Raw genomic sequence first — 13148 nt, forward strand, 5'->3', positions numbered from 1 at the left:
TGGCCTACAATGTTTTCAAACATCCAAAGCAACAACAAAAAACATTCCTGCCTACTCCTTTGAAAGGGCTCTCCTCTGAGAGCTATAGAAAAGCACCTTTGTCTATCAATCAGATTTTTTCCCTCACTAAGATCTCTCAAAGTACACTAAACACATTAAGGGACGCTTTAAATAAAGGCCGCACTGCCTTTGAACATATACCAAGTTCCTATAATGATTATTTTTTAAATCAAGAACACATGCAGGATGTGACCTAATATAGATGGAACGTAGGGTATTGATAACATGAACAAATACATCGAATTGGCTTAACATATAAGCAAAATGCAGTGCCCATGAAAGAAAGTGCAAAACAAAGACGAGCAGAGTAGAGTATTGACGAGTCAAACTGTGTCAACCCGAGTTACGCTCAGATGAGCGCTCAGAAGCTGACCCGTGCGCGCAATACGTCTGCACTGGTCTAAGACCACGTCCCTTATGTCATTATCTCCGATTGTCAGCCAAATGAATTTAAATTATTTTAAATGTATGCCATGTCTATCTGATTTGTTTTTTCGTTTGAAAGGCCAATTGCCTCTTGACTCTTTTCAAAATCTAACTTAGATGTGGAATCACAAGGTTTGCTTAGAACATAGTTTGATAACAATTATTCTAGCCCATGATCAGGCTATTATAATCAACAGCGCCGGTAGCCTAGCTTAGTATTAGTAGCGTAGTGGCCTACACATGATTAATTATAGCCTAAGTTACATAATAAGAAAGGTACTAGTTCGAACGACATCTAAAACTACAAATTTAGATCATTGTTCTGCGACTGCGTCATCATGGTGCGCCAAGAACTGTTAAGGAGACAGGACCCATTTTCATGTAGTATGGAAACAAACGCCTCCCGTTTTAGGGCGATACGTATGCATTGAATTATTGTACAATATAAAGCTAAGTTTACAATTCTTCGTGCGTCCTTACTTATTCTTTGTTCCTGTGTTTCGGTCTGCAAGCTGACTGTCGCCTGCCTGATCTGTATGTATTCCTATCCCTGTACAGCACGTTCTGTAGAGGCTGCTACTTCTCCCTGTCAATTATTGTTTGCTTATCAAACCAGGTTTCCATGCTTGTCAACAGTGTGTTTTTGATGGTCTTTCACTTGCATTTTCTGACTTTTAAACGTAATTGCTAGACAAAAGTGACATACTTCTGGGAATAATAATGCCTAGATTCACGTTTGTTTACCTCTCTCACTCTCTCCTGCTCTCTCTGTGTTCTGCTCAGAATGTCTAGTGCTTGTCTGAGGTGGGCTCTGAGCCATGCATCTAGAGGTGTCTGTGGTGGAACTATCAACTCCTGGAGAACAGCCTCTGGGGCTGGGCTCCTATCATACAATGGGAGATGTGTGAGTGCGTCGTTGTCTTGGGGATGGTCTCCACTGTCCACCACAGTGGATGAAACTGAAGAGGGGCAGGTGCCTAAGAAGAAGCAGGATCCCCGAGCCCGTGCCACCATTGGCAGTATTGGCCGGAAGATCCACCAGCGCCACCTGCAGGTGATCAATGAGAATGGCGAGAACATGGGCACCATGCATCGAGCTGATGTCCTCAGACTGATGGACGAGAATGGGCTTAAACTGGTTCCTCTCAACGAAAACAAAGATCCACCCGTCTACCGTCTAATGACTGGCAAACGAATCCACGAGGAGCAGCTCAAACTGCGTGAGAAACAGAAAGCCAAGACAGGTGTGTAATATTTAGCACATACACAACAACTACTGCCTATACATCACACAAATGCACATCTCTGCATTGCATACAGTGGTTATATCTGAATTCTCTAAAAGGCATCCTCTCCTGTTTGATCTCTGAAAGCCAAACCATACCTTCGGTCTCTCCACAGGCCCTGTGCAGGTAAAGGAGCTTACCGTTTCCTCTGACATTGGTAGCCATGATCTTCTAACCAAGCTGAGGCAGGTCCAGAGCTGGCTGGACAAGAAGAACCATGTCAGAATCACTCTGAGAACAGGGCGTGTGGAACATACACAGCCACTGGTGAGAAATATCTATATAGGATTGCTTTATTTTGAGCTGTCTGATTCACATCACCTAAAAACACGTCCCTTATACAGGTTCTATTCACCCTTCTGTAGTTGCAAAGATGCTTTAGAGATGATTTTCTTGGGTATGTATAATGACTACTACCATATTCATGAATTTCATCTCCCTAACAAGCTCATGGAAATAGACAGAACAGATACTGTACAGTTGAAGTCGGAAGTTTACATACACTTAGGTTGGAGTCATTAAAACTCATTTTTCAACCACTCCACAAATTTCTTGTTAACAAACTATAGTTTTGGCAAGTAGGTTAGGACATCTACTGTTTGCATGACACAAATCATTTTTCCAACAATTGTTTACAGACATATTATTTCACTTATAATTCACTGTGTCACAATTCCAGTGAGTCAGAAGTTAACATACACTAAGTTGACTGTGCCTTTAAACAGCTTGGAAAATTCCAGAAAATGATGTCACGGCTTTAGAAGCTTCTGATAGGCTAATTGACATCATTTGAGTCAATTGGGGGTGTACCTGTGGATGTATTTCAAGGCCTACCTTCAAATTCAGTGCCTCTGCTTGACATCATGGGAAAATCTAAAGAAATCAGCCAAGACCTCAGAAAAAAAATTGTAGACCTCCACAAGTCTGGTTCATCCTTGGGAGCAATTTCCAAACGCCTGAAGGTACCACGTTCATCTGTACAAACAATAGTACGCAAATAGAAACACCATGGGACCATGCAGCCGTCATACCTCTCAGGAAGGAGACACATTCTGTGTCCTAGAGATGAACGTACTTTGGTGCGAAAAGTGCAAATCAAGTCCCAGAACAACAGCAAAGGACCTTGTGAAGATGCTGGAGGAAATAGGTACAAAAGTATCTATATCCACAGTAAAACAAGTCCTATATCGACATAACCTGAAAGGCCGCTCAGCAAGGAAGAAGCCACTGCTCCAAAACCGCCATAAAAAAGCCAGACTACGGTTTGCAACTGCAGATGGGGACAAAGATCGTACTTTTTGGAGAAATGTCCTCTGGTCTGATGAAACAAAAATAGAACTGTTTGGTCATAATGACCATTGTTATGTTTGGAGGAAAAAGTGGATGCTTGCAAGCCGAAGAACACCATCCCAACTGTGAAGCACGGGGTGGCAGCATCATGTTGTGGGGGTGCTTTGCTGCAGGAGGGACTGGTGCACTTCACAAAATAGATGGCATCATGAGGAGGAAATTTATGTGGATATATTGAAGCAACATCTCAAGACATCAGTCAGGAAGTTAAAGCTTCGTCGCAAGTGGGTCTTCCAAATGGACAATGACCCCAAGCATACTTCCAAAGTTGTGGCAAAATGGCTTAAGGACAACAAAGTCAAGTTATTGGAGTGGCCATCACAAAGCCCTGACCTCAATCCTATAGAATATGTGTGGGCAGAACTGAAAAAGCATGTGAGAGCAAGGATGCCTACAAACCTGACTCGGTTACACCAGCTCTGTCAGGAGGAATGGGCCAAAATTCACGCAACTTATTGTGGGAAGCTTGTGAAAGGCTACCCGAAACATTTGCACCAAGTTAAACAATTTAAAGGCAAAGCTACCAAATACTAATTGAGTGTATGTAAACTTCTGACCCACTGGGAATGTGGTGAAAGAAATAAAAGCTGAAATAAATCATTCTCTTTCCTATTATTCTGACATTCACATTCTTAAAATATAGTGGTGATTCTAACTGACCTAAGACAGGGAATTTTTACTAGGATTAAATGTCAGGAATTGTGAAAAACTGAGCATTTGGCTAAGGTAAACTTCGACTTCGATTGCAACCAGTAAACCTATTTTAAACCTAAATGTGTCAGCCTGAACACACCAGATACATCTTCACTATTCTGTAATTGAAACCAGCAAAATAGTAAGACAGTTGGTTTTGAATTAAGAACTCTATTTTTTATGCAAAAATATACACTGTTCAAAAAAATAAAGGGAACACTAAAATAACACATCCTAGATCTGAATGAATGAAATAATCTTATTAAATACTTTTTTCTTTACATAGTTGAATGTGCTGACAACAAAATCACACAAAAATAATCAATGGAAATCCAATTTATCAACCCATGGAGGTCTGGATTTGGAGTCACACTCAAAATTAAAGTGGAAAACCACACTACAGGCTGATCCAACTCTGATGTAATGTCCTTAAAACAAGTCAAAATGAGGCTCAGTAGTGTGTGTGGCCTCCACGTGCCTCTATGACCTCCCTACAACGCCTGGGCATGCTCCTGATGAGGTGGCGGATGGTCTCCTGAGGGATCTCCTCCCAGACCTGGACTAAAGCATCCGCCAACTCCTGGACAGTCTGTGGTGCAATGTGGCGTTGGTGGATGGAGCGAGACATGATGTCCCAGATGTGCTCAATTGGATTCAGGTCTGGGGAACGGGCGGGCCAGTCCATAGCATCAATGTCTTCCTCTTGCAGGAACTGCTGACACACTCCAGCCACATGAGGTCTAGCATTGTCTTGCATTAGGAGGAACCTAGGGCCAACCGCACCAGCATATGGTCTCACAAGGGGTCTGAGGATCTCATCTCGGTACCTAATGGCAGTCAGGCTACCTCTGGCGAGCACATGGAGGGCTGTGCAGCCCCCCAAAGAAATGCCACCCCACACTATGACTGACCCACCGTCAAACCGGTCATGCTGGAGGATGTTGCAGGCAGCAGAACGTCATTTTGCAGGGCTCTGACAGTGCTCCTCCTGCTCCTCCTTGCACAAAGGCGGAGGTAGCGGTCCTGCTGCTGGGTTGTTGCCCTCCTACGGCCTCCTCCACGTCTCCTGATATACTGGCCTGTCTCCTGGTAGCGCCTCCATGCTCTGGACACTACGCTGACAGACACAGCAAACCTTCTTGCCACAGCTCGCATTGATGTGCCATCCTGGATGAGCTGCACTACCTGAGCCACTTGTGTGGGTTGTAGACTCCGTCTCATGCTACCACTAGAGTGAAAGCACCGCCAGCATTCAAAAGTGACCAAAACATCAGCCAGGAAGCATAGGACCTGAGAAGTGGTGTGTGGTCACCACCTGCAGAACCACTCCTTTATTGGGGGTGTCTTGCTAATTGCCTATAATTTCCACCTGTTGTCTATTCCATTTGCACAACAGCATGTGAAATTTATTGTCAATCAGTGTTGCTTCCTAAGTGGACAGTTTGATTTCACAGAAGTGTGATTGACTTGGAGTTACATTGTGTTGTTTAAGTGTTCCCTTTATTTTTTTGAGCAGTTTACATTCAATTCTGTATATTTACACAAAAACTTTCCTTTGGCAGAGCAGAGATTCATTAGCAACAAATATAAACCAGGCTCAGACATGGTGAATTATACAGTGCCCTCCATAATTATTGGGATAGTGACATATTTTGTATTTTTTTGGCTCTGTACTCCAGCACTTTGGATTTGAAATAATACAATGACTATGAGGTTAACCTCTTACATCTAGTAGACTGTCAGCTTAAATTTGAGGGTATTTTCATCCGAATCGGAAATTACAGCACTTTTTTACATTGTCCCCTAAAATATTCGGACAAATTCACTTATTTGTGTGTTAAAGTATGCAAAAGTTTAGTATTTGGTCCCATATTCCTAGCACGCAATGACTACATCAAGCTTGTGACTCTACAAACTTGTTGGATGCATTACAGCTAGTCCTGAATGAATAGTGAATAATGATGAGTGAGGAAGTTACAGACGCACAAGTACTATACCCCCAAGACATGCTGACCTCTCACCATTAGAATAACAGGGGAGGTTAGCGGTTTTGAGAGGGAATGATATTTTGGGGGTCTGTAACTTTCTCACTCATAATTATTCACGATTCATTCAGGACTATCCATAATCATGGGAGTATCCACATTGATGTGGAAGTGTTTAAAACATTCTATTCTGACTCCAAAATGCTAAAGTACATTATTTACCATTAATTTATATTGGGCACAAAATAATCTGTATTGCAACCGAAACAAACCGCAAATGCATCCAACAAGTTTGTAGAATCACAAGGTTGATATAATCATTGCGTGGTAGGAATATGGGACCAAATACTAAACTTTTGATTACTTTAATGCACATCTACAGCACCAGTCAAAGGTTTGGACACACCTAGTCATTCAAGGGTTTTTCTTTATTTTTACTATTTTCTACATTGTAGAATAATAGTGAAGACATCAAAACTATGAAATAGCACATATGGAATCATGTAGTATCCAAAAAAGTGTTCAAAATACATTTTATAGTTGAGATTCTTCAAAGTAGCCACCCTTTGCCTTGATGACAGCTTTGCACACTCTTGGCATTCTCTCAACCAGCTTCACCTGGAATGCTTTTCCAACAGTCTTGAAGGAGTTCCCACATATGCTGAGCACTTGTTGGCTGCTTTTCCTTCAGTCTGCAGTCCAACTCATCCCAAACCATCTCAATTGGGTTGAGGTCGGGTGATTGTGGAGGCCAGGTCATCTGATGCAGCACTCCATCACTCTTCTTCTTGGTCAAATAGCCCTTAAACAGCCTGTAGGTGTGTTGGGTCATTGTCCTGTTGGAAAACAAATGATAGACCCACTAAGCGCAAACCAGATGGGATGGTGTATCACTGCAGAATGCTGTGGTAGCCATGCTGGTTAAGTGTGCCTTGAATTCTAAATATATCACAGATAGTGTTACCAGCAAATCAGTCCCACATCATCACACCTCCTCCTCCATGCGTCACGGTGGGTACCACATATGCGGAGATCATCCGTTCACCTACTCTGCGTCTCACAAAGACACATCGGTTGGAACCAAAAATGTCAAATTTGGACTTATCAGACCAAAGGACAGATTTCCACTGGTCTAATGTCCATTGCTTATGTTTCTTCTTATTGGTGTCCTTTAGTAGTGGTTTCTTTGCAGTGATTTGACCATGAAGGCCTGATTCAAGCAGTCTCCTCTGAACGGTTGATGTTGAGTGTGCCTGTTACTGAACTCTGTGAAGCATTTATTTGGGGTGCATCTGAGGTGCAGTTAACTCTAATGAACTTATCCTCTGCAGCAGGCTCTCATGTGGTGGTCCTCATGAGAGCCAGATTCATCATAGCGCTTGATGGTTTTTGCGACTGCACTTGAAGAAACATTCAAAGTTCTTGAGATGTTCCGGATTGACTGACTTTCATGTCTTAAAGTAATGATGGACTGTCAGTTCTCTTTGCTTATTTGAGCTGTTCTTGCCATAATATGGACTTGGTCTTTTACCAAATAGCCCTATCTTCTGTATACCACCCCTACCTTGTCACAACACAACTGATTGGCTGAAACACATTAAGAAGGAAATAAATTCCACAAATTCAATTTTAACAAGGCACACCTGTTAATTGAAATGCATTCCAGGTGACTACTTCATGAAGCTGGTTGAGAGAATGCCAAGTGTGTGCAAAGCTGTCAAAGGGTGGCTGCTTTGAAGATTAAAAATATATTTTGATTTGTTTAACACTTTTGGTTACTACATGATTCCATATGTGTTATTTCATAGTTCTGATGTCTTCACTATTATTCTACAATGTAGAAAATAGTAACAATAAAGAAAAACCCTTGAATGGGTAGGTGTGTCCAAACTTTTGACTGGTACTGTAAGTGAATTTGTCCCAATACTTTTGGTCCCCTGAAATGGGGGGACTATGTACAAAAAGTGCTGTAATTTATAAACGGTTCACCCGATATAAAGTGCTGCAGTACAGAGCCAAAACAATAAAAAATGCGTCACTGTCCCAATAATTACAGAGGACACTGTATATTTTTCTCTTCTTATTGTGGATGGGAAAAGGAATGTGCCCTTCTGTCTGTACAAGTACTTCATGTTAACTTTCCTGAGATGTGAAAGTATGGGCAGCTCAAATGTTAATGTTGTGCTTTTATGGTTTTGACGACAGGACACAACTCTGGAGCAGATGGTGCAACAGATAGAGGGGCTGGTAGGATTTGTTTCCAAACCCAAAGTAATCCGAGACGGTAGAGCTGCCATGTGCATCCTGCGTCCACCCTCAGTGAAGGAACTCAAAGAAATGAACAAAGCTGCATCAGCGCCGGCCACTGATACCAGCTCAGAGCCCACCACATCACCTAATGTTCCCCCTACAGACCTCACACCAGACTCACAGCACTGAACATAAATAGAATCTAACTTAACAGTTGTGTGTGGAAACTTATGAGCTCAAAAACGAATGGAAAAGTTAACTAGTGAAGGCCATGTCATATCCAGTTTTTTTTATTTTTATGAGGAGGGCGGTTGTACACATAAACAAACAGCAATATATGCAATAAACATTAACATAGGATGAGGAACAGCACGACATGTAAGGTTTATGTACTGGCTACTCGAAGTTTATGTTCAAATAAATGAACATATTCTAGCATACATGGAATGCCTATGTCTATTCTTACCTGTTTTTTCCGTTCTGGATGGTGTGCAACACTGTGGCGTTGTAAGCCTTGCTGTGAACTATAACGTTTTCTATTAAAGGGAACATAGGTCCATATATCCATGTTATCACTACTGTAATTAAAATGTGTGGGGACCACTCTCGCATTCAAATACACCTCCAGAGATACAGGAGCTGATTTTGACTAAATAGAGAGGGAAATCTGGTAGCAACACAACAGGACTATGGTCAGGTATCCATACCTTGATGGCAATTGTCTTTCCACAGCCTTCATGGGGGCAGGTGTAAGTGCGCTGCTCTTCATGGAAAGAGCTGATGTTGCTCTGCAGGTTGAAAGGCGCAACCCTCCCTGGGACAGATAAACACCGGGTCTCCTCTGCGTGGACACACTAGTGCTGCCTCAGGAACCAGGTGGGAAACACCTTGCTGGACTCATTACACTGCAAAAGGGCTGGAGACACAATCACTTTAAAGCAACCTTCACTGAGGAACTTTGTTGTAATTGTGCAGGTAAACAAACTTAAATCAAATCAAATTTTATTTGTCACATGCGCCGAATACAACCGGTGTAGACAATACCGTGAAATGCTTACTTACAAGCTCTTAACCAATAATGCAGTTCAAGAAATAGAGTGAATAAAATATTTACTAAATAAAGTTTGCAGTAAAAAGTAACACAATAAAATAACAATGACAAGGCTATATACAGGAGGTACTGGTACCGAGTCAATGTGCAGGGGTACAGGTAGTCAAGGTAATTTGTACATGTAGGTAGGAGTAAAGTGACTATGCATAGATAATAAACAGCGAGTAGCAGCAGTGTAAAAACAAAGGGGGGGGGGGAAGTGTCAATATAAATAGTCTGGGTGGGCATTTGATTCACTGTTCAGCAGAGAGAACAGGGACTATGGTGGTCTGTTTGAAACATGCGGGTATTACAGACTGGGTCAGGCAGAGGTTGAAAATGTCAGTCAAGACACTTGCCTGTTGGTCTGCCCATGCTCTGAGTACACATCCTGGTAATCCGTCTGGCCCCCGTGGCCTTGTGAATGTTGACCTGTTTTAAGGTCTTGCTCACATCAGCTTTCCACAGAACAGCTGGTGCTCTCATGCATGCTTCAGTGTTGCTTGCCTCGAAGCATTTAGCCCGTCTGGTAGACACGTCACTGGGCAGCTCGCGGCTGGGTTTCCCTTTGAATTCCGTAATAGTTTGTAAGCCCTGCCACATCCGACGAGCGTCAGAGACGGTGTAGTAGGATTCAATCTTAGTCCTGTATTGATGCTTTGCCTGTTTGATGGTTAGTCTAAGGCATGGGTGTCAAACTCTGGCCAAATTTGGCCCGCGGGGTAATTATATTTGGCCCGCGAGACAATACCAAATTACTACTAGAGCTGGCCCGCCGGTATTATACAGCGCATTCACCGCTAATACTACGAATCCCATAATGCTCTGCTGTTGTTTTCGCGCGCCAATCAGGACAGGACCCAGAAACGCCCTCTCCTCTGTGACAGTAGTCATAGCAACATAGACGCTACAACTGTCAGCGCGCTATCCCTTCCCAAAAATGGCGAAAAGAAAGGCAGAAAACAGGAGCTTTCTGGACAAGTGGGAGGCAGAATATCTGTTTACATATGTAAAAGACAAACCTGTTTGTCTTGTTTGTGGAGTCAACGTGGCTGTAAGTAAGGAGTACAACATTAGACGACACTATGAAACGAAACACCATGACAAATACAAGGACCTGGACATGACTCAAAGGAGCCAGAAAGTAGAGGAGATGAAAAGAAGTTTGGTTTCACAACAGAATATGTTCAAAAAAGCCACATCACAAAGTGAGGCTGCTGTAAAGGCTAGTTATATAGTGGCAGCAGAGATCGCAAAATCAGCCCGGCCCTTTAATGAGGGAGAGTTCGTGAAAAAGTGCATGATGAAAGTTTGTGACCTCGTATGCCCAGAGAAAAAGCAAGCATTTTCAAACGTGAGCCTGAGCAGGAACACAGTAGCTGATCGCACATGTGATCTTGCCACCAATCTGTATGACCAGCTGATGGAAAAGGGAAAAGATTTCGTTGCGTTCTCCCTCGCTGTGGATGAGAGCTGCGACGCATCTGATACTGCTCAGCTGTCAGTCTTCATCCGTGGAGTGGACTCAAATCTGTGTGTTACGGAGGAGCTATTGGGATTCAAATCAATGCATTGCACAACCACAGGAAAGGAAATCTTTGAGGAGGTTTCCAAATGTGTAACTGAAATAAAGCTGCCGTGGGATAAACTCGTTGGATTAACGACAGATGGTGCGCCAGCGATGTGCGGTAAAAAGAGTGGACTGGTGGGCATGGTTCGGGAGAAGATGCGGGAAGAGAACTGTGCGGGAAGAGAACTGTGCAGGTGAGCTAACTGTTTACCACTGCATCATACATCAGGAATCACTGTGTGCCAAAGCCCTAAAGATGGAACATGTTATGACCACAGTAACACAGGTAGTTAACTTTATAAGAGCCAAAGGTCTGAATCACCGGCAGTTTAAATTTTTTCTAGAGGAGTGTGGTTCGGAATACGCAAAGTGCCGTATCACACAGAGGTGAGATGGCTAAGCAGAGGAAAAGTACTGAACAGATGTTTCGAGCTGCGTGAGGAAATATGTCAATTCCTGGAAACCAAAGGGAAGGATACAGCAGAGCTCCGGGAGCAAAAGTTTCTGTGTGAGCTGGCCTTTCTCTGTGACATCTCGAGCCATCTCGATGTGCTGAACCTGCAGCTTCAGGGGCGGGGGCGCATCATCACAGACATGTACGCTGCAGTGAGGGCCTTTAAAACTAAACTGTGCCTGTGGGAGAATCAGATGCTGCAAGGAAACCCTTGCCATTTTCCCTGCTGCCAAACCATAAAAGCGCAGATCTCTACCCCCGTGTTCCCATGCGCACAGTTTGCTGAAAAACTCAGTGTTCTCGCCGCTGAGTTTAGCCGGCGATTTGCCGACTTCGATGTCCAGAAATGTAGGTTTGAACTGCTTAGTAATCCCTTTGCAGTTGATGTGGAAAATGCACCAACCAACATCCAAATGGAGCTGATTGAACTCCAGTGCAACGACACGCTGAAGTCAAAGTATGATGCTGTGGGCGCCGCACAGTTTCCACGGTTCATCCCTGACACAATGCCTCAGCTCCGCACCCAAGCTGCTCAGATGCTCTCCATGTTCGGCAGCACTTATCTATGCGAGCAACTTTTCTCCTCGATGAAGATGACCAAAACAACTCACAGGAGACGTCTGACTGATGAACACCTTCGCTCGATACTGAGGATTTCTTCAGCTCAGAGCCTGAGCCCAGACATTGATGAACTAGCATCCAAGAAGAGATGCCAGGTATCTGGCTTGGGCACATCAGATTAGATCAGTGTGCAATAATTAACGTTTTCTTTGTGCACTTTTTCTTGCTACAAGGCATGGGCTTGAATGGTTGATTGATTTATTATCATTTTATTTGTAAAATTATTAGCCAGTTGAAAAAATTATTTTGGTATTTAAATCAGAAGGCTGCAAATAGAAAAGAGGCATACGATTTTTATTTAAATTTTATTTATTTAATAAATGAATGCCATTGATGTGTTTTTTCATTTGAAATTCGATTTTGCATGTCTCCACTATTAAATTATATATTGTATGGTAATAAGCGATGCTTGTTCCATATTCAATGTTAAAGCAAAACTTGTTTGGGTCCATATTAAAAGGTTCATTTGTTCAATGTTGGCCCGCGACTTTGTTCAGGTTTTAAATTTTGGCCCACTGGGTATTTGAGTTTGACACCCCTGGTCTAAGGGCATAGCGGGATTTCTTTTAAGAGTCCGGATTATTGTCCCGCTCCTTGAAAGCAGCAGCTCTAGCCTTTAACTCGGTGCGGATGTTTCCTGTAACCTATGGCTTCTGGTTGGGATATGTGCATATGGTCACTATGGAGATGACGTCATCGATGCACTTATTGATGAAGCTGGTGACTGAGGTGGTATACTCCTCAATGCCATTGGATGAATCCCGGGAACATATTCCAGTCTGTGCCAGCAAAACAGTCCTGTAATGGAGCATCCGTGTCATCTGACCACTTCTGTATTGAGGGAGTCACTGGTACTTCCTGCTTTAGTTTTTGCTTGTAAGCAGGAATCAGAAGGATAGAATTAAGGTCAGATTTGCCAAATGGAGGGCGAGGGAGAGCATTGTATGCTTCTCTGTGTGTGTGGAGTAAAGGTGGTCTAGAGGTTTTTTTCCCTCTAGTTGCACACGTGACATGCTGGTAGAAATGAAGTAAAACGGATTTAAGTTTGCCTACATTAAAGTCCCCGGACACTAGGAGCGCCGCTTATTGTTTGCTTATGGCCTTATACAGTTCGTTGAGTGCGGTCTTAGTGCCAGCATCGGTTTGTGGTGATAAATAGACGGCTACGAAAAATATAGATGGTGTAGTCTACAGCTTATCATGAAGTACTCTACCTCAGGCGAGCAATACCTCAAGACTTCAATATTAGACATCATGCACCAGCTGTTATTGACAAATAGACACACACCACCACCCCTCGTCTTACCGGACGTAGCAGTTGTGTCCTGCCGATGCACGGAAAACCAAGCCAACTGTATATTAT

At 43.0% G+C, this 13148-nt stretch overlaps 1 protein-coding gene and 1 pseudogene across 1 annotated transcript; both read left to right on the plus strand.

Moving 5' to 3' along the window:
- The first annotated feature begins 851 nt into the window (after positions 1-851).
- On the plus strand, positions 852-8490 carry mtif3 (mitochondrial translational initiation factor 3). Its single transcript, XM_014196493.3, has 4 exons — positions 852-1020; positions 1270-1730; positions 1888-2039; positions 8006-8490. The coding sequence occupies exons 2-4, from the start codon at positions 1271-1273 to the stop codon at positions 8237-8239; spliced, it is 846 nt and encodes a 281-aa protein (XP_014051968.3). The 5' UTR covers positions 852-1020; position 1270; the 3' UTR covers positions 8240-8490.
- A 1456-nt stretch (positions 8491-9946) lies between these two features.
- LOC106603175 (general transcription factor II-I repeat domain-containing protein 2 pseudogene) lies at positions 9947-12012 on the plus strand (annotated as a pseudogene).
- Positions 12013-13148: the final 1136 nt, after the last annotated feature.

Source organism: Salmo salar, chromosome 04 (genome assembly GCF_965601325.2).
Source record: "Salmo salar chromosome 04, fSalSal1, whole genome shotgun sequence".
NCBI classification, from domain to species: domain Eukaryota; kingdom Metazoa; phylum Chordata; class Actinopteri; order Salmoniformes; family Salmonidae; genus Salmo; species Salmo salar.

Coding starts and splice junctions, on each gene's coding strand:
- mtif3 (XM_014196493.3), top strand. CDS start 1,271: ATGTCTAGTGCTTGTCTGAGGTGGGCTCTGAGCCATGCATCTAGAGGT. Junction 1,731..1,887: donor GAAACAGAAAGCCAAGACAG/GTGTGTAATATT, acceptor GTCTCTCCACAG/GCCCTGTGCAGGTAAAGGAG. Junction 2,040..8,005: donor TGGAACATACACAGCCACTG/GTGAGAAATATC, acceptor TTTTGACGACAG/GACACAACTCTGGAGCAGAT.